The sequence below is a fragment of the Plectropomus leopardus genome, chromosome 12 (assembly GCF_026936395.1).
Source record: "Plectropomus leopardus strain MGB_pleo_1.0 chromosome 12, ASM2693639v1, whole genome shotgun sequence".
Taxonomy (NCBI): domain Eukaryota; kingdom Metazoa; phylum Chordata; class Actinopteri; order Perciformes; family Serranidae; genus Plectropomus; species Plectropomus leopardus.
This window is the reverse complement of record NC_142187.1, coordinates 20,181,826-20,201,342: the sequence shown is the minus strand read 5'-3', so window position 1 is coordinate 20,201,342 and position 19,517 is coordinate 20,181,826. Positions and strand designations below refer to the sequence as shown.

General features: G+C 40.8%; 1 protein-coding gene across 1 annotated transcript in view; it reads left to right on the top strand.

The window, feature by feature from the left end:
* The window catches only part of gpc1b (glypican 1b), an 84,309-nt gene that overhangs the window by 39,731 nt on the left and 25,061 nt on the right, over positions 1–19,517 (top strand). Inside the window, exon 3 of the mRNA XM_042497184.2 lies at positions 6,184–6,342. Within this exon, the coding sequence (XP_042353118.1) occupies positions 6,184–6,342 (159 nt within the window). The remainder of the gene's footprint in view (positions 1–6,183; positions 6,343–19,517) is intronic.

Genomic DNA, 19,517 nt, shown 5'->3' with positions numbered 1-19,517 from the left:
TTGCCCATAGGTCCAACCGTCTAGACGGTGTTTATGTCTAGACAGTTAAACCTATGGGCATTTTCTGATTTTCCAGTCCAACTGAGCTAAATGCACACTTTCATTAAGGCAGAAAAAACATGCAAACTTCCAGCAAAAATGGGGACTTTGTTTCCTGTGAGGCAGTAGTTTTAACCGCTGTGCTACTGTGGTAACAGCTGTCATAATAAAAATGAATTAAATATACACTAAAGGCAATAAAGCCTCAGCAGTCAACAATGAAAATATGAATATTTTATGGCTCAATTTTCCACCTCACCAACATAGAGGACAAAGAAACTGATGTTTTGAATAAACTTTGCACAACTGGGGGCATTCTCAAAACCCTCCGTAAACATACTGAATAGTCAAAGTCTGAATTGCCCCGCTTAAACATTGCCTATCTCAATCAGCATACCACCTGCTCAGGTTAACATATTCTGAGTTGATGGAACTAATGTGGCATCAAAAAAAAAAAAATTTGCCATATGCATGAAATTGTCTGAAAGGACAAAATAAACTGCTACAGTGATGGTGCATTGTGTTGTGTTTATTTCTTATTATTTTTTTAGCACCCACGGACCAGAAAGAACCTCCACTGCGACGGTGACATAGCTGAACAAGGGCAGCATTTTGACTTTTCTTGTTTTGTTCACAGACTCCCAGACAAATGACGGAGACACTTTGGCTTTGAGTCATTCTTAATTTCCTGTTGCCCTCTCCTCTCTCTGTGTTTCCCACCATCTCTAAAAGCCGCTGACTGTCAGTCTCTCCCATGCTTTATCACAGTGTCCACGACCTTATTCTGCCTTCCCAGATTGCTGTTTAATAGAAGCCTTCCTCCCTGGTGAACAGTGATAAGCTAATGGTTAGGGAATTGCTCACCATTTAGCAGCCGTGTCTGTCAAAAGAAAAGAGGAATAAGTGATGGAGGACGGTTATGGGGTGAATACTTTTCCTAATTTTGCCCTCATGCATAGATTAATTGTTGGGTGGGTGGGTGTTTGGTTTATGCAAGTGTGTAATTTTAGGAGACGCCCTATAACTGGCTCGCTACCTCTGTGCTGATTGGCCTCGCAGAAGGTGGCTGATTAATGCAGAACACCTACTCTGTCAATTTGAATATATTTGAATAGATCATTTAATTTTGAGCAGATCTTATTCATGTGTGGTTTCTGTTTCAGCTCTGTGCACCAAACTGCGCAATCACTTTAAACTCTGTAATTCCCCCTGCGGGCCATGAACCGTGTTGTTATCACGGACGTTATTTTTCAAGTCTATCGTGCATTCCATGAAGTTTATTCAGACTGCAGGAACAATTTGGAAACAATAGAGACAGGAAATGGCAAGGGCAGGTTGGAAATTGGTTAATGCAGGAGTAAATGTATGAGTAGTGGTCTTGTGGTATGTAATGAAAACATGTTTGTTTTTTTAGCTGTGTCTAAGTACAGAAAATGTGACGTGTCTGGTATTGTAAGCAGAGAAAATTGGGCGTCTCAAGCTTTAGCATTAGCTGCCCTCTCTGTTGTGGCTCTTCAGATGCCACTGTTGGAGCCTCCCACTAAAACAGCTCTTCTCCAGATTGAGCTGTCCTCCTCTGCTGATTACTCTAGTATCCCCTGGCTATGAGACTGAACGTGTGTGTGTGTGTGTGTGAGAGAGAGAGAGAGAGAGAGAGAGAGAGACAGGGAGAGAATGAAAGAGTGTAAGTGTAAAAGCAAGAGCTGTGTCTGGCTGTTGAGGATACATTTCCTCCACACTATGATCAAGAGTGGCTTACTGTCGCTCTCACCCAAATAGACACACAGATTTACACAAACACACACACATATACACACAGGTTTACTCCAGTTTACTGAGTCAAATGGAAGCCCTGTGTGTAACATTAGCCGACTGTTAGGTTAGCCAACTGGAAATGTAATGCTCTGTTACAAGTGACCTTTCCTGCTGTGTGGCAGATGTGTGTGCAGGACCTTGAGTGTGTGTTTAAAACTGCACGTGTGTAAGTGAGTGTCCACTCTGCAGATGCTGTGAGTGTAAATGGAAAATCATCATTTTTTTATATATATAAAAACATGAACCCTCTAAACAGTTTCCGCCTGGCTGCATCTGGAAGCCTCACACCTCCAGCTCTCCATGTGTGTGTGAGCGTGTTGGGCTTCTAAGTGTGTATTGTTCTTTGTACACAGATGTCCTTCAAATAGCAGGCAGCGAGCAGATTGCACTGGAAGAAATGGCCACAGGCCCATAATACGCATACACACTGAAACCAGTCCAGGCATTTAAACGGCCGTCCCAGGGGCTGACAGATTGCAGCTGACCCCTGATAGTGCTGTATCCCTCCACCAAGCTTCTCTCTCTCTCCTCGTATCCCCCCCACAGTCATTTCCTTCTCCATTTCTCTGTGCTTTCGTCTTCACTTTCTGGGCCTCTCATTCTATGTATTTTCCTCCCACCGACGCGCACAAATCATACAAACTTACATACAAGTGCCCTTCTCCTGGTCCAAACTCTCTCTGCCTTGGTGTGTGTGAATGTGAGTCACACCATGACCAGTGAGAGGGTGCTGAGAGATGTTCAATGTCACCTTCTCTGATCTGAGCAGCCTGTCCTCCACTGCCGTGGTCGAAGAGGAAAATTGCCTTTAATTGCTCCACTTTAGACTTGGCCTGGACGAGGCACTTAAAGGACAGTTACAGAAACTTGGTTGACACATAATCAGTGAAGTGCATGGATTCTTGTCACACACACTGCAAAATATGTTTGAGATCATGGACTGGATGGGGGCGTGCGCAGTGATTAACTCAGCCCACAGCTACAGTAAATGAAGCTGAAATGCTCGCTTGTAATCGTTGAGCCGGTGCACACAGAAATCAGTAGCTTTAACGATGAAGAGGATGGTAGGATCAATCTTATTGATGGTAGCACTGTTCCTATAGACTGAAACTCCGCCAGGTGTATGCTAATATCCGCCCAAGGGACATTTAATCATTAATCCTGTACTTAGGTGTGTTTATTGCATTTGTATATGCCTTTGTGCGGGTTATGTAAAGCTCAGTGATGCGATGATAAAGCAGACATATTACAGTAATTAAACATTTCAAGACCTGTCGCAATGTGTGTAAGCTGCAAAGCTTCAATGATTAAACTGAGGCTTAGACTTATTTTTTGACTTCAGTCAATTAGTAAGGGATAGAACAGGGACATGTGTTACTGAATGTTATGTACATACATTAAAAACACAATGTGTTTTTGTATGTTGCAGACACCGTATATTATTTTTGTATTCTGCGTTTTAACATTCGAGATCACCGCCTCACAGTTGATGTAAATATGGGTCATAATGCACTGCTTGCATGGACGACCTAAAGTATATCACCATTTTTTGTTGAGGGCAGTTTGTTTTAAGAGTTGTAAAGTAAAACCTGAAAGTTTTACAGCACTGCAACAAAATACGTTTAGTATTATAATTGTTAATATCATTGTGCTGTTTAAATGCTTAAAATACATGGAAACGTTCTTGAAACCATCACATGAATTTCTTGTCTGTACATCAGATCTGTTGCTGTGACACTGAGAAGCAGAAAATCAAAAAAAAAAAGAAATAAATTTTTCATGTTAGATACGAATAAAATGCAACGACTAGCAATAAATCATCATTTGAACGCAACATAAAATTTAGGGTCTTTTGTGTGTGTGTGTGTGTATATGTGTGTGTGTGTGTGTGTGTGTATGTGCATGCATGCGTGCGTGCATTCATACATCTTTCTGTCTGTCTGTCTGAGTATGTTCACTGGTGTGTTTGTGTGTAAATCTTAGTGAACTCATGTACAGTAACACACCGATGAAAGCCATGCAAGGATTTCAGAGGACCCTCAAGCAGGGAAGAGAAGAAAGAGAAAGGAATGTCTGGTGAGAATTACAGGGAGGCAGTTTGAATGCTTGTCACTGCAGGGCCTTTGGGTGGGAAGGTAGACTCAGTGAGATTCACTTAGGTGCTTCTTCGTGGAGAAAGTAATGCAATTACAGTGGAAATGCTACAATCTGCACTCTATATATAACACTGCTTAATACAAAGTGTAACCAGTGGCACACTGATATCAAATAACAATGGAGATTCTGGCTTCTGTACTACAGACTTTGGACTAGTCAGTAACATACACTACTATTGTTATCACCTGATTTTATCCTGTAAGTGTGGGACTATCATTTAAGCTATTTTGCCAACATTTTTCCAGTTTTGTGGGGTTTGTAGAAGTCTTCCGAAACAAAAGATCAAATATTATTCTAATTAGTGATTTTATGATGAAAAGGTAGAGGTTTTAAGCAATATTTCGACATTTTTTTAATCAATATTGTAATAGACAGTTGGTTAAAGAAATGTTTCACTGTTGGAGAGGTGATTTGATAAAAATAGGCTGGTAACAAATGCTCTAAAATTTAACTCAAACTGAGAGCTAAAATATGTTTCTCACAGAGTCTTGGGTTCATATTTGATCAGCACTGCTCAGTTTTACCATTTGATCAGTCTCTGTCTTTTAGAATAAAGGAAAAAGTATGGCACCCACTTCCTGTTCACAAATACTCATATTACAGCCAAACAGTGCAGTAAAATGTTTCTGTTGGTGAGAAATGGGTTTACCCAGGATCTGGGTTTATATTTGATCAGCACTGCCTAGTTCTACCCTGTAATCTGAGTTTGGGCTTAGTTTGATAGAGAGAGAGTTAGTCTCTGTCTTGATCAGCTTCTATACTTTTTGTGTCCATTGGGACGGGTATAAAAAAAAATGCGCAAGCACAATCTGCAGTTAAAGCAACAGCTATACAGCTGGAAGATGAGCAGGGAAATCTGTGCAGTGGTAAGATAAAGGGAAGTTTACCATAGATCATTTTCACATAATACCAATGTTGTTCTGATATAAAACTGGTAGAAAATCTGCACTGACTCAACTACAGAAAAATAAGGAGAAAAAGGGTTTCCAAACAGACCTAGGCTGGCGCAGCAATTGCAAGCTCCTTGTTTGCAAAAAATGAAAATATTCATTAAAACGTATTTCCTCACATAAACAGCAGCACGCATCGAGCAAATAGATGTGACCTCTATGCTGCCTCAGGAGGAGCGCTGAGTTCAGAAAGGGTTGCCATCTTTTTTGCATATTTGCTAAAGCCTTTTTGATGTTTGTCTGAGCATTTTTGTCCATGTGGGCGCATCAGAAGCTTTAATAAATATTTCTTTGTTAGGAAGCATTCATTTCCTCTTTAAAAATCCAACAGAATCATCCAAAACTTTTATTCATTCCTCTTCCCACCACAATTATTATTTATTTTTTGGTGTGACGGTGCATCCTTGTGTGCGTGCGTATTTCACTGTGGATTCATACTATGCGTGTGTGAATGGGTTTGGAAATAGTAATTGTTGGAAGTAAACTTCAAAAGTGTTGCATCACACATAATCTGCACTCTTCACCTGCAAATGAACATCACCCACATTAACTCCGTCCGCCCTAGGCTCGGTTGTGTTGATGTGGATGATGGTATTTCCGTCTTACATAATTTCTTCTCATTTTAGTTTCAGCTTGACTGCCGCTTTAACCAACTTTGACAGCCCTTATTTAAATTATCTCATATGGTGTTTGGTTGTGTGTGTGTATACTCACACTGAGCTTACAGATATTTTCTACTTGCCTGGTTTTCTGAGTTTTCGTGTGTGTGCACGCGCACGCACGTCCGTGTGTGTTTGCAAAGGCATGCACAGGCATGCGTGTCAGGAGTGCTCATTAAAATTGTATGGGAGCTGATGCTGTACTCCTGCTCCACTGCTCCCATTTCCACAGAGTTCTCCACATCTTGCCAGGTAATCAGGCGGGCGAACACATGCAGCCCTGCCACCTCGACTGCCAACAGGCTCGGGTTTAAGGCCATAAAAACAGCCACTTTAGCTAATTCATCCTGTCATGTTCACGTTCACTGTTGTGTATTTTATACAACCGCAACACAGGGACTATTAATCTCAGTTTTGTTGAGTGCTGACTGTATTGATGGAACCCGTTAATGCTAACGCTACATTTGTTGTTACTCTTCCTCTCCTTCTCCCCTGTGTGTTCTCCTTCTCTCTACTATTTCTGCCCCTTACACCTCCTTCGTCTCCACCTGTCCTCTTTCTAGGGGAGCACCTGCGCATCTGTCCCCAGGGATACACCTGCTGTACCAGCGACATGGAGGACAAACTCGCCATACTAAGCCGTAGGGAGATGGAGGGCCAACTCAGAGAGAATGGACGGTCTTTACAGGCCACACTCACCGGACAGTACAAGGCCTTTGACGGTCAGTTTGTGTATTCATTGGTGTCCGAGTGAGTGAGGGAATGAGATGAGCGAACACATTCATCATCATACTTGTAATTTTGACCTCGTATACCAAGTTTGGAGTATTTTGTGTCAGTTTTGATTGTACATTGTCTTGGTAGTTGTGGTGTTTCTCATTTCACAGTTTAATTCTGGACATACCCCACCTACACAATAATGCAGACATGCACATACACACTAACTGACAAGAAGTGTGAGAGATAATTTAAAGCCCTTTTACAGTCCGCAGATTGATGATGAGCATTGATCTGCTGTCATGCTTCAACAGAGGAGGTTGGTAATGCCTTGCAGAGGTGATGTCAGAATGCCAAGCTTTAAACATTATTACCAGGTTTCTGAGGTCATATCCACTGAAAATTTGATCCATCACACCAATACTTTTATGGGAAAATCATATTTTGAATCCCTTTAACTTGATCAAGTAAGACTTTATTTAAGGGATGTCACTTTCAAGGTTTTTTGTCCCTGATCCTAACTCTAGTCTTTTTTATACTGAGTATCTGCCAATATTAAGTGCCCTTCAGAAACTGTTATTTTCGTAGATAACACAGCTGCACAGTGCACACTTGAAGTATTTCAGGTTATTAAAAATAAATCTAGTGCATAGCCTATGCTTGACAAATGATTAGGTCTGCAATTCAGTAAGAAAAAAATCCCTGTATCCAAGTTGTTTCATAATGTTTATTGTTTTTAAAAAATTTTTTACAAAATCAAGTATAAAATAACAAACCCTGTTTTAATCTTTTTGGCCCTGGCCTTATAGGGACAGAGAAGATCCTTTAAGGGTTTCTCAGTGTTTGTTGCTTTGTTGCAGCCTGGCATAAGTTACCTAATTAAACTGTTTTATTGGATGCTGATTTTCATGGTAAGATTAGGCTACATTAACAAATGAATCAAGTCTTTTTTCTAAGGGGGCTTTTATTGCATTTTTTAGCAGAATGGTGAGTGTGGCTGTCATAAGCACAGGGTAACTGTCTCTTTTCTGAGCAAGATGGTAAAACACTGCACTACCACTCTCACGCTCTCACACTGAACTTAAATGAAAAGAGTGCTCATAACTTTGTTAAATAACATGAAGAAACAATCTTATAGTGCGTTTGCTGTTGTTGGCATATGTTGTTTCACCGTGGTCATTGCTTAGCCCCAGTTCTTACACAGGCGTTCAGCAAACTAAAGGAGAGATAGATAGCAGAGAGCTGGAGAGTTAAGGACAGCTGCACTTCCAGTCGCTGTGCATGAAAGTTCATGAGTAAAAACAGCTGACAGCTGACGCAAAACAAAGGATCGAATTGGGCTTTATATAGCTCAATTAAGGTGATCCCAATCAGCTAAAAAAGGTCTTGACCTGCCCTGAAATGATCGTTGAGATCAGATGGAGACATTCCTACCTTACTGACAAAAAACCCTTCCTGCATTCAACTCTCAAGTCCCATGACACATTGCAATTACTATTTCAAATGATGTTAACATTTTGCACTAAAATGTTGACATAAATGGCGTTGCAATTGCTGTGTTGTAGCGACATGTACCAGAGCAGGAGTCTGAATTACTAAATCTACTCTGCAAACTAGCAAAATATTGTTTAAGCTCTTAATAATATGAAATAAAATCTGGACTTAATTGTAGTTCTCTGAGTGAGAGAGAAGAAATGAGAAAGGCAGAGAGAGGGAGACAAAGAGAGAGGGATTTTCAATCTTAGAACATTGGTGCACCAAGGCAATTATTTGTGTCTAATGACCTGCTCCAGTTAATAGAAGGGTGTCTCTGTGCTCCACTTGTTCCCCTTGGCCAGTCGGTGACAATGGATCTGTCAGCTGGGGCTCTGAGTTTGGCTAGTTAGCCTGACCTTTTCAAATCACAGTGATTAGTGGCAGAGTGACATTTCTTTACTCGTCTTCTATTGCTCTGTGTCCTTCTTTCTCATAGTCCCTCCTTTTCACTCAGGGGGCTGTTGTACTGTGCCAAAGGAATACAGTCACCCTGCCAAGTACACACACACACACACACACACACACACACACACACAATTCTCTAAAAGTTTGTTTCTGTCATCCTACAGTTCTTGAGCTTTCCCATTCTTCAGGAAAACACCTCATTTAGCACAACGTGCCAGTAAACAACACAAAGTACACACACACACATTCAAACAGCACTCAGCTTCGACCTCTAAACATTCGAATGATCTGCATCCAAAAACTCGTAGTTAAATACACAGAGACACACATCACGAACATGGTAACTTGTGTTTCCTCAGAAAGAACATATTTGTAGCTTGTTTTTGTCCTTGTGTGTTTGCCAGTTGTGTTCTTAAAAATTTCTGAAATTTCTCTCCTCTCCTCTCCTCTCTTTCAACTTTATATTTTTGTCTCTGTTTCTCACGTCCCCTTATCTCACCCCAACGAGCATCAGATGGGGATGGCAGAGCTGACAGAGGGAGGAGAGAAGTATATGTGCATTGAGACCTTGAGGTCTGAAAACCATCTGTTGTTGACTGAAGGCGAGAGCTAAGTGATAGACTGGGGTTAATTGGACCGTAATATGCTACATTTGCTGCCAGTCGATCAGCGCATTTGGGAGGATCCAACCATTACAAAAGACATCCTCATGTTATCATAAGCAGTTGAAAAGTGCAAAGTAAAATGAGTTGTGTTTCAGGCTTTATACTATAACATCTGACAGGTTGATCTTACTTAAAATAATCTTGGGAACAGATTGCTTTGAAAAGGGGAAGTAAATGTAACTATTAATCTTATTCAGTGTTTACTTTATATCTAATTGTTAAGTTTACCCAAAATTTAGCTGTATTTACTTAATTGTGTGACATTGTTGCAACTTAAAAATGACATGTATAAATTACTTTGTCCTTTTTCAGTGTTGAATACCTGAGTAAACTGAGTTAGTCCGTCTTAAATTGATCGTGACGAGGATTTTGCAAGTGATGAGTTAAATCTGCAAGTTCTGTTTTGTTAACATGTTTACGTTTACTGAAATTGCTCACACTTAAAAAGATTGATTCAGTTAAACTTGTCATTCTAAAGTTGCAACAACTTTACAAGATCAAGTAAATGTTTTAGTTAATTTCAAGTAAACTTAACAATTACACATGAAGTCACATTTACTTACATTTTTCAAGGCAATCGGTTTCCAGGATTTTAAAAGTAAAATTAACTTGTCAACTTGTGTCGCAGCTCAGAGGTGGATTGATGGTTGGCTCTTGGAAAAATATTCAGTAAAGTTGATATTTATGTTTAAAAATAAGCGAGGATTAGCTGATTCCTAACCACGTCCAGAGCAGAGTTTTCTGTTCATATGGCTGAAGTAGAGTACAGCGACATTGTACCATGCTGCCAGTCCCTGCACATCTGGCTGTGTTTAGCAGGGTGTGGGCTAGCTAGCGCCATGTGGCTAAGTGTAGGGTGTTACTGTTCCAGCCCAGGCAGGCTAGGCCTTTTTAGGTCCAGGGACTTTGGAAGATGTCCCAACCAAGCCACAGATTAGAGGACCAGCGTGCTTACATACAGCTGGCTCTGGGCCTGCGAGCTTGTACGCTGTATATATGTGAGCATGCCGATGTGTGTTTATGTGCATGTGTTTGTCAGTTTGTGAGTGAAAATGGTTTTTGTATAGTGTATGTGGTTTGCACTTGGTACTCCCAATCTCTTCACTGTCATTCACACTGTGTCGAGACGTACAAACTAAATAATATATTGCGTTAAACAAAGATGCAGCTTGTTTTGCAGATGAGGAAAACAGGGGGTGAAGTAGAGGACAGAGTGAAAATGAGACAGATGGAAGGATAAAAGATCGAGAAAAAGGGACGTGTCGTCAGAGCAAGGACGAGGGTAGGAGATAAACAGGTGGAAACGGAGAGTGGTAGCTAGAGAGAGTGTGGAGGGGATAAACAGAGAAAGAGAGATGGGGTTAGATATGAAAGTGAGAGGGAAAAGGTCAGAGAGGACACAGAGTGATGGCACCAAAGGGAGCTGTGTGTTAGATGGCAACCAGGTGTGTTAGACAGACGGAAGCCTTAAACCTGGCAGGTGGTGTTTGGCCTAATGGTGCCATCACTTGCATCTGGTTCCAGTGTGTGTGTGTGTGTGTGTGTGTGTATATGTGTGTGTGTGTGTGTGTGTGTGTGTGTGTGTGTGTGCGCGCTCACTTGTCCCGTTGCCACATATAGCGTCATGCAAACTTTATACAAAAGGATATTTGTTTAGACTATTCAAGATCAAAAGAAAAGACCATATTAGCAAAATTCATGCCTTTTAATTATTACTCAAATTTAAGGCTTGGCACAGTATATAAAGTACTCCATGACTCTGCATGATTGTGTGTATACCTGCAAACTCCTGACTTTCACCCACTGCTTACGAAACTTTAGGTCTTCTCAAGGCCCAGACACACCAAATCAATATCAGAGGACTAGGGGCAATGAAGGCCAACTGATACGTTGCAGTATGTCGCTTGTGTGTAAGTCAGAAGGTTTCGCCTGTACACACTGCAAAAACTGCATCCAGTGGCCAACTAGCGCATAAGTTCTGCACCTGCATGAGAGGGAATATCTCAAAACCAGCCAAGGGCAGTTGTCTGTATTTATTTTTAAAAAAGGAAAATCAAGAGGCCGAATGGACCGATTCCTGATGCTAGTCAGGTGGTTGACAAATTAAAAACACAACCTGATGTTTAAAAAAAAAGGATATTTGTTTTGCGTTAGAGAATGATACTCACCATTGTCATTATTTGCATGAGACCTATCATGTACAACTGTGCCGCGTCACTGTGTCTGATCCTCAGAATTAACAGTATAGTAACCTCCTCAAGTGTTGCCATCTTTATTGTTTGTATCATGTAAATCTGGAAGTTGTACAAAGTTTTAGTACTCTGGTGCTCCCTCTAGTAGAAACCTGTAGTAACACGCACATATAAAGGCAACAATGTTATGGATTCTGTTCACGGCGCAGCCAGTTGCCTATGCGAACATGTAGTTAGAAAGCAAAATATCTGCGGTGTAACAGCAGACTTGTGTCTGTGTTGTGATTGAGGAAAAAGATCAAATTGGGACAAAGCTTTCATAACTGGCTAAAGATCATAGAAGTCCAATTCATTCATCTATTCGATTTGTCAGTCCTTTGATGTTAAGAAACAATTTAAAACACATTTTAACTTCGCCTGACCACTTGTTTTAATTGTGTATATAGCTATGACAGCATGACTTCAGAGAAGGACTGAAAACATTTTTGATACTCTTTTCATTGTCAAAGTAGCTTTTTATGCCAAGAAGCCAAAAATTTTTCTGGTGAATATCATCAGAATCAAATGGTGTATGAGGCTGATTTCAGTATCTTTTGTTGTTGATTAATATGCACGGGTCAAAGAGATTTAAACCCAGGTCTTGAATCATCGGCACACACAGACTACACACACATTCGTGCACTGGCACACAGTATTTATGAGCAGCCAAATGCTTATTGGCCAGTGTGTTCCAGCCCATTTCAGTTCAAGGCAGATCAGTGGTCATAGAGCTTAATCTGATTTGAAGAGTACTGGCTGGCTGGCTGGCGTATGGGCACACTCATTTCTGCTGTAGATGACCAAGCAGGACTCGCTTATTTATTCATTTAAGTCGAGCTCGGAACATCTCCCAGCTGGACTGTTAAGTAATTCCGTCTCCTCCCGTGGAGATAGACTAAGGGAGAGCAATCCAGGAGAATGACATCAAGCACTCTCAATTGAATCCTATCAGTTTTAGGAAACAGGCCCTAAACTTGGATCAAAGGACAAGTCTGTATCGCCATTAGAGGATAGCAAGTAGGAGCCTGCTGTGTTTCTTTTCAGCGAATAGTCTGGCAGCTCATAGGGAGTTCTGATACAGAGAAACATGTACTGTGATCCCAATTAGAGCCGTTTTAGTGATTTGCAAGTGAAAAAGACATGCGTTTCTATGTTAAAACTGGAATGCATTTTTTAAGTATCTGACTGTATTTCAGTGCGTAGTTTACATGCTATACATTGAAGGCTGCATATAGGATGGACAACATTTTAGAAACACCTCTTAGTATTACATACAAACTACAGCCTCCAAAATGACCTTTAAGTTGAGTTAAGTATAAAAGTAAAGATCTTTCGATGATTATGAGGTAAGACTTTTTGCAGGCTGTCGTATTTGACTGCCTTAGTTATACGAATGCCTGCCATACTCTAGAAGACTTTGAAAATACTTTTAAAGACTAATGTCTGACACCCTCTCACATCTAAAAACAATGCAAGATTTTAGTCACACACGATAAGATTTTGCAAAGACTGGGGATCTTCCAAGGTCACAATTCACAACTAGGTAACTTCCTTTGAAATTATTTCCCATCCTATTCCTGGTGTTACACCAAGCTCCATTTAAGAAATATGATACATTACAATTCCTTTCGGTCCACAAAAACAAATGACTCTAGAAACACAAATTAAAAGGCGTCATATGTTGACATTATTGTAGTGAATTCGGCATCGATATCATCTGTAAAGATAAACTATAAATACATACAAACTTCACATTTTGGATTTTTTCTTTTGCCTCATTTCATAGCCAGATTCCATTGATGAGCTGCATGATTTTAGTGGGAGTCACCTGTGAAAATAAGAGGCAAACATTTTCAAAAAAAGATTTTTCACCAAAATAAGCGCTGGTTTGTGGATTAGATACATGCTGAATTAAACACCAACTCTTGTTCACTCCACAGCTCCACCACTTTCTCCTCCCTTTCCATAGTACAATGGAATCGAGAAGCGTTAACATTGTTGCATTTCTGCAGAGGTCCCCTCATGTTAATGCCCACCCGGTTTGCTGCTTCTTCTCTGGTGCAGGAGAGACTGCAGCTATTGGTTGCTGACAATGTTCAGCTCACTGAGCTTAACAATTTTCCCACAACCAGAAACATACTGTAATATTAAATATGTTTGTTTTTGTCTTAAAGGGAAGATGAGAAAGACTGATTTAAGATGGCCTGGACTAAGTTTCATTAGCAACTTACACCAAACGATCAAAATCACGGGCACATACAACTAATGTAATCCTCTTATGATTTTATTACTACACTGGAAATTAGTCTGCGACGGTGTAATCATTTGAAAAGTTATTTGGTACAAGGCAGGCATAAGGTGTAGCCAATAAGCTGGCATCTGATTGCTTTCTACCAAATTTAGCTCAGTGTTCTTTTCTATTCACCTCCAAATGACTAAACCCATGCTTATTAGGATTGGACACCAGTGGCACATTCTACATCTGTGTTGCAACATCCCAACAATTAAGCAACAGATTTGATTCACTCCCACCTCCCGCCGCCCACCTTCTAATTTCCTGCTTTCAGGGTCACCTCTGATGATGTCATGAGAGACAAGGACATCTGCTCCCATTGTGGTGCTTGATTGGCTCATTTTATCTACATGCAAATCACGTCGATGGGGACCTGGAGTACACTGGCCTAATTATGCCAAACACATTACTCACTAGGAGCGATGGCGCCTTGGAAGGATAAAATGAAAGAGAGAGAGAAAACAAGACATAGAGAGAAAGAAAGAGGAGTGCAGTGTTAGAAAGAATGGCATTGGGGCAAGCAGTGGAAAGTAAGATGAGATAGAGGGAAAAAAAGAACAAAATGATAGAGAGGGTAAGGAATGGTATGGAGTTTGGGAGGAAACAAGCAAGGGAAAACAGCTGAAAAAGAGAACCAGATGGATAGAAAAGGAAACAGACATGGGTAAATGGTGCATAATGCCAGCCAGGAAAAGAAAGAAGAGAGAAAGTGGAATAAAATCTTCCACGGAGAGCCTGTTGATAAATGACATGCATTATGTGATGTGTCGGCTTGTTTAATATAAGGGACCTTTTAATAGCATCTAAATGCTGGCTAAGGGGCTTGCAGTGCTCCCGGGGCACAGTATGTGTGTGATAAGTGTTGTTATTGATGGAGAGTCAGACTGACACATAAACAGTCTAATGGCTCCCATATCATCATTTGTGCATTCAGTGTGCCCAGGACAGCAGTGTTTGTTTGTGCCTGTTTATTTTTTGTCCTTGCACAGGTGGGGGGACTAACAAAGGGAAAGGATGAGGATTCTGGGTACTTGTGGATGGGGGGGGGCGGTGGTTCTGGTAGAAAAAGTGGAGATCACAAAACCATCTGGTGCATGCTGGAGAAGCAATGGGTGGGATAGAGAGTACAGACTGGCCTCGCTGTGCCAGAAATATTACAAGTCTGTGTCTCTCAGTCTGGCAGTCTGCTTTTGTTTCCTTTTCTTGAAGGTCACTTGTGTCACCTCAAACATTGAGAACCTTGGTAAAGAGTCCAGAAACCTGGGAATCTGTTAGCATTTCAGCACCTCTGGTTCCCTTGTCCCAAAGTCAATGGGTTTTTTGAATGTGTTTTTGGTTAGAGGCCTTAAATGACGTCTGTGGTTAACACTAGCTAAAGAGACTTTCATGTTTTGGTCTTTTACATTAAAAAACCTAAATACACCACTTGTGAACTGTCTTAAAAAAGGCGGTCGATAACATGTGGCTAAATGAAACCATGGAACATCATCAAGCTGAACCACGCCAAACACGGCTTTACAGCCTTGTAGTGGTGGCGACTAGACAGCAGTGTAGTTTGTTACAGCCTAACATTAGCTTTTCTGACTTCTGGCGATTGCAGCTAGGCTTCAAAAATCCTGTTAGCAGGGTTCATTTGTGAAGATTATCTTGCTGAACAAAATGTGTAAGTGTCATAAACATTGTTTATCGCAGAGCTTATTCTCTGCAATGATCCAAAATTCAATGAAAAAATCTCATAGGCTTTTTGATGAGGGAACCAGGGCGACATTAGCCTCTGGGGTCGCCTGCAGGAAAACGATATCCCCGGGGCACTCTGTAGAAGATACATCTTTGGCCCCGTTTGGCTGTTTCTCTTGGCTGTATGTTACTTTACAGGATATCTCAGATCCTCACTGACATACTTAAATTCAATTATGGAGGAAAGTACTTCGGCCTGTGGCTAAGGTTAAGTTTATTTGTTGTGCATTTTTCATGGGGTTGTGAAGGCAACTTACTGTATGAGTATGATTTCCCATTAAATCCATCTGTGCCAATTTTCAGTACCTGAACGTGCATCTAGGTGAGAATACTGGGTTAAGACAAGAGATGGAAGTGCCGTGTAGCACTAACAAGCCATTCATGGAGCCCTGGGGCCAGCAGCGGAGCTCTGGTAGTTGGAGTGCATCGAAGTCAAGAAGCCAGCCATACTCTGTCGGATTCCAGCTGAGCCACAACTTTTGCCGCAGCACTTATCTGCAATGATAGTTTAGGTATCTGGTCTGTTTTCTTTTCTATATGATTTTAGTAATAGCGTAGCGCGCACACACACACACACACACACACAAGCAGACAGAGTGTGATTAGAAAAGAGCAGCGGTGCAGAATTGCTTTTCGGTATGCTACATCACCTCAGCATCTTGTTCAAAAATTACATTTTTGATATTACATAGAAAGTAAGGAACTGATAAAAGGTATCTTTGGATACTGCTCCGCAATAACAGGTAGCTAATATCAGTTCAAATGTGAATAGTACCCACCCCTAGTTTTTTGTGTGAATTGGACCATCATATCGACATTTATGAAACCCTTCACATTTAATCTAATGAAAATTTCTCAACCAGGAGGGATACAATGAAATTAGGATTCCTTGCTTGAGGTCTAACAATATTTGTTTAGGCCATCTGTTTAGGCCAAATATGATTTTCTTTAATTGAATTGAGGAAAAAAAAACAAAAAAAAAAACCTGTTCACTACTGTTATGAATTTCATGCATTGCCAAATGCCTCTTGAATGTGTCAGATACTTTTAACCAGCTGCAGGTGAAAGTCTGAGCTAAAAAAAAACAAAACGTGACAGCATTTAGCTTACAGGTGGCAACATGACTCATTTTAACGGTTGTAACTCCCAAATTAGTCCCAAGTTTGAGTCACCTGAATGTTGCACAATTTGTTCTTGTACAAACACCTGCTTTTCCCAGAGAGGATTTGGATATTTCCCAGAAGTCATGGCAGCCACCAGCAAATCAACATGATTGTGTATTTTGATGCAAATCTGATCCAGATGCAGCTTAAAATGTTCCATCATTAAAATAACAAATTTAGAGCAGTGTGCATGCTCTGTGGTGGTCCTGTACGTACTCTCTAGTTTTATTTTTTAATGCACCTGATTTTCTCTTCTTGGCATATGCCTCATCTTTTGCTCCGTGTGTCTCTGCCTCTCTTCTCCCTGCCAAGGACCCGTCCAGCTAATATGATCATTCAGCACTTGCCAAATGGACAAATAGAATTAAGGCTGTCAGATTTAAACAAGATATACTGTTGCGGCTTTTGCAGCCCTGTTTTCCTGTCTTACTCCCTCTCATTCTTTCGCTGATCTTCTTCTTCTATCCAGTCCTCCCATGTCATTATCTGGCAAATCGCCAAAACTCAGTTGATCAGTCATGTGTCATGAACTGGCTCACAGTTCATGACAAAGGAGGGAGAACACACAAAAGACTGGAGATGAAACAATTTATTAAACGTTATCTACACAACAAATTAATGAGATGTGAACTAGCATCCAGCCATGGTGACCAGAAAACAGTGTATGAAATGATCGTGATGCAGAGACAGAACAAAGCAGTCAAATGTGGGAGCTGAGAGAGATTCCAGAGACTGAGGCAGACTGAACTGGCCGGCTTTGTAGGCTTTCGAGCTCATCTGCCAAGGTGAGCCAACTCACTAGTAGCATTTGCTGCCAGCCCAGTTCTTCAGCTGGAGGAGAAAACACAAGCAGGCGAGACAGAGCAGAGCAAGGACACAGAGGGGGTCGTCATGTTTCTCAGCTAGTTTTAATTTATGGTCATTAACTGTATGTGAATAATGGAATCACGGAGTAAGCGAGACTATATAAAGCAAACTGAATAACATTTAAGTGGACAGGAGCAGGGCGGTAATATCAGGTGAGGCCTGCAGAGAATACCTTTTGCTGTCCTCCAAAAGCAAATTTACAACTTGGCCAAGGGGCTGAGGGGATAAAACTTAAATGTCATGGGACCAAATGGATCAAATCCTGATAGTGGAGGGAGTCATTTTACGGGAGTTGTGATGCTCAAAAAAACGTATCCACTGATTTGTATACTGATGTCTTTTTCACAATGCAAATGTACAGGAAGAAGTCTTTTGGGGCCCAATAACAGCATGTGATGAACTTAGGAGCTACACAGACAGTGTGAGGAAAATGGTGTTTTTTGACCATAAGGGCATGTTCTGGTGGAAACCTTAAATAGAAGTATTAACCTGAATCTTAGCATAATAGGACCCCTTTAAGGGTTCATATCATTATCAGTGTATGAGTATACTTTCATTTTTCTTCCATTTCATTGTCTGGTTAGTGTCATTCTCCTGCAAAAAAACTTGTAAATCAAACTTTTAGCTTTTCCCAGAATTTGGATTGTATATTTTACTACGATTTTTCAGTCTTCCAGCCTGGTCCCGGGTGCTTTGAAACATTTCCTGGACATGCAAGACAATGTTAACTGCCAATTGGACGAAACAAACACCGGAGTTTTCACAGGAGCCTAGAGAGTTAGCCCCTGATTGTTTAATCACCAACAAATTTCAGATCAGATTATTCAATCAGCTGGTGTGAGTCGCAACTGTATTAGACAGTGGCAAATGTTGCCAGACGCGCTAAGCCTCTCTGGATGAGAACCCTGAATCTGGATTATCCTGGAATGAGCAGCACAAGCCGCGACCAGTTAATACCTCTGTGTGAGAAAGTAACTTGGGATCAGTCGAAGCCCTCAGCGAGAGTGATTGGCAGCCGGAGAAACATCGACGGTACCTCTGTGTTACACAGAATCTCTTGTCAATAACACAACGTGACACAGGAGACAGAGTGAGGAGGGGGAGGACTGGAAATAGAGAGACACCAGAGACAGAGATCGAGGGCACGTGGAGGTAGAGGCAGCCTGTCTAGTTTAAAGCACTGTATTGATTGATATGAGAGCAAGACAGTGGAGAAGAGGACAAAATACTTGAGAGTAATTTTATGGTGCGTGAGGGTTTGCGTGTACACATTAATGTGTGTGTGTTTAATCAGGTTTAGAAGCAGTGGAATAAGTGAATGTAGGAATTGAGTTAAAATAAGCCTCTGACATGTCAAGGTGGCCTGGATGTGAAGCTCAGAGTGATTACAAATGAAATCATTAACTCCCCTCTCACCGCAGGAAGAGAGTCATTAAGACACACATGCCTGACTTTGCTTGTTCTAAGTGTGTGTGTACAGTGCAGTGCGTGTGTGTGTGTGTGTGTGTGTGTGTGTGAGTGAGAGAGAGAGAGAGAGAGAGAGAGAAAGAGAGAGAGAAGGGAAAGAATGAAAGCCAGAATATGATGGAGCTACTGAGAATTTCCTAATCTACTTGCAAATCTAAGAAGAAAAAAAAATGCTGTTAATTACAAGAGTATGCAGTCAGTATGTCTGTCATACAGCTGAGGAAACAGTTGAAGTATTTTCATGATATCAAAGAGGATAATCTTCAATATTAATATGCAACACAATATTGCAAATCTTTTTTATATTTTAATTTTTATATTACTCATCCATTTATATTTTATTAAGGCTTAAAGTTACACATGATTAAAGTTGGGCTGCTTTGAGTGACAAGCTGTCTGTGAGACTCACTCCTCCACAGCTTCACCCTCTCATCCAAATCTGGTCACTTCTGACTCCAAAAAAAAAACAAGATATCAGTGGCCAAAATGCCTGCAAAAAGGGAGTCCGCAAACCAGTGGGTGATGTCCCAGTAGTTACGTTCATTATTTTTTGGTCTATGGGCATTTTAACATGGTGGTCTAATTGACTCAATTCTCAAGTGGCCATTCATGGAACTGCAGCTTTTGGCATTTCCACACTGGATCCATTTTTTGCATCAGGGATTGCACTTGGCTTAAACTTGATACATGACAATAATAAATTATAGCTCAGTCTTTTGAGTATTTCAAGTATAATCAGTCCAGTACTATTATGGACACAAACAATGTCGTATGCTGTACAGATTGTAAAGCCCCTTTAATCAAATTTGTAATTTA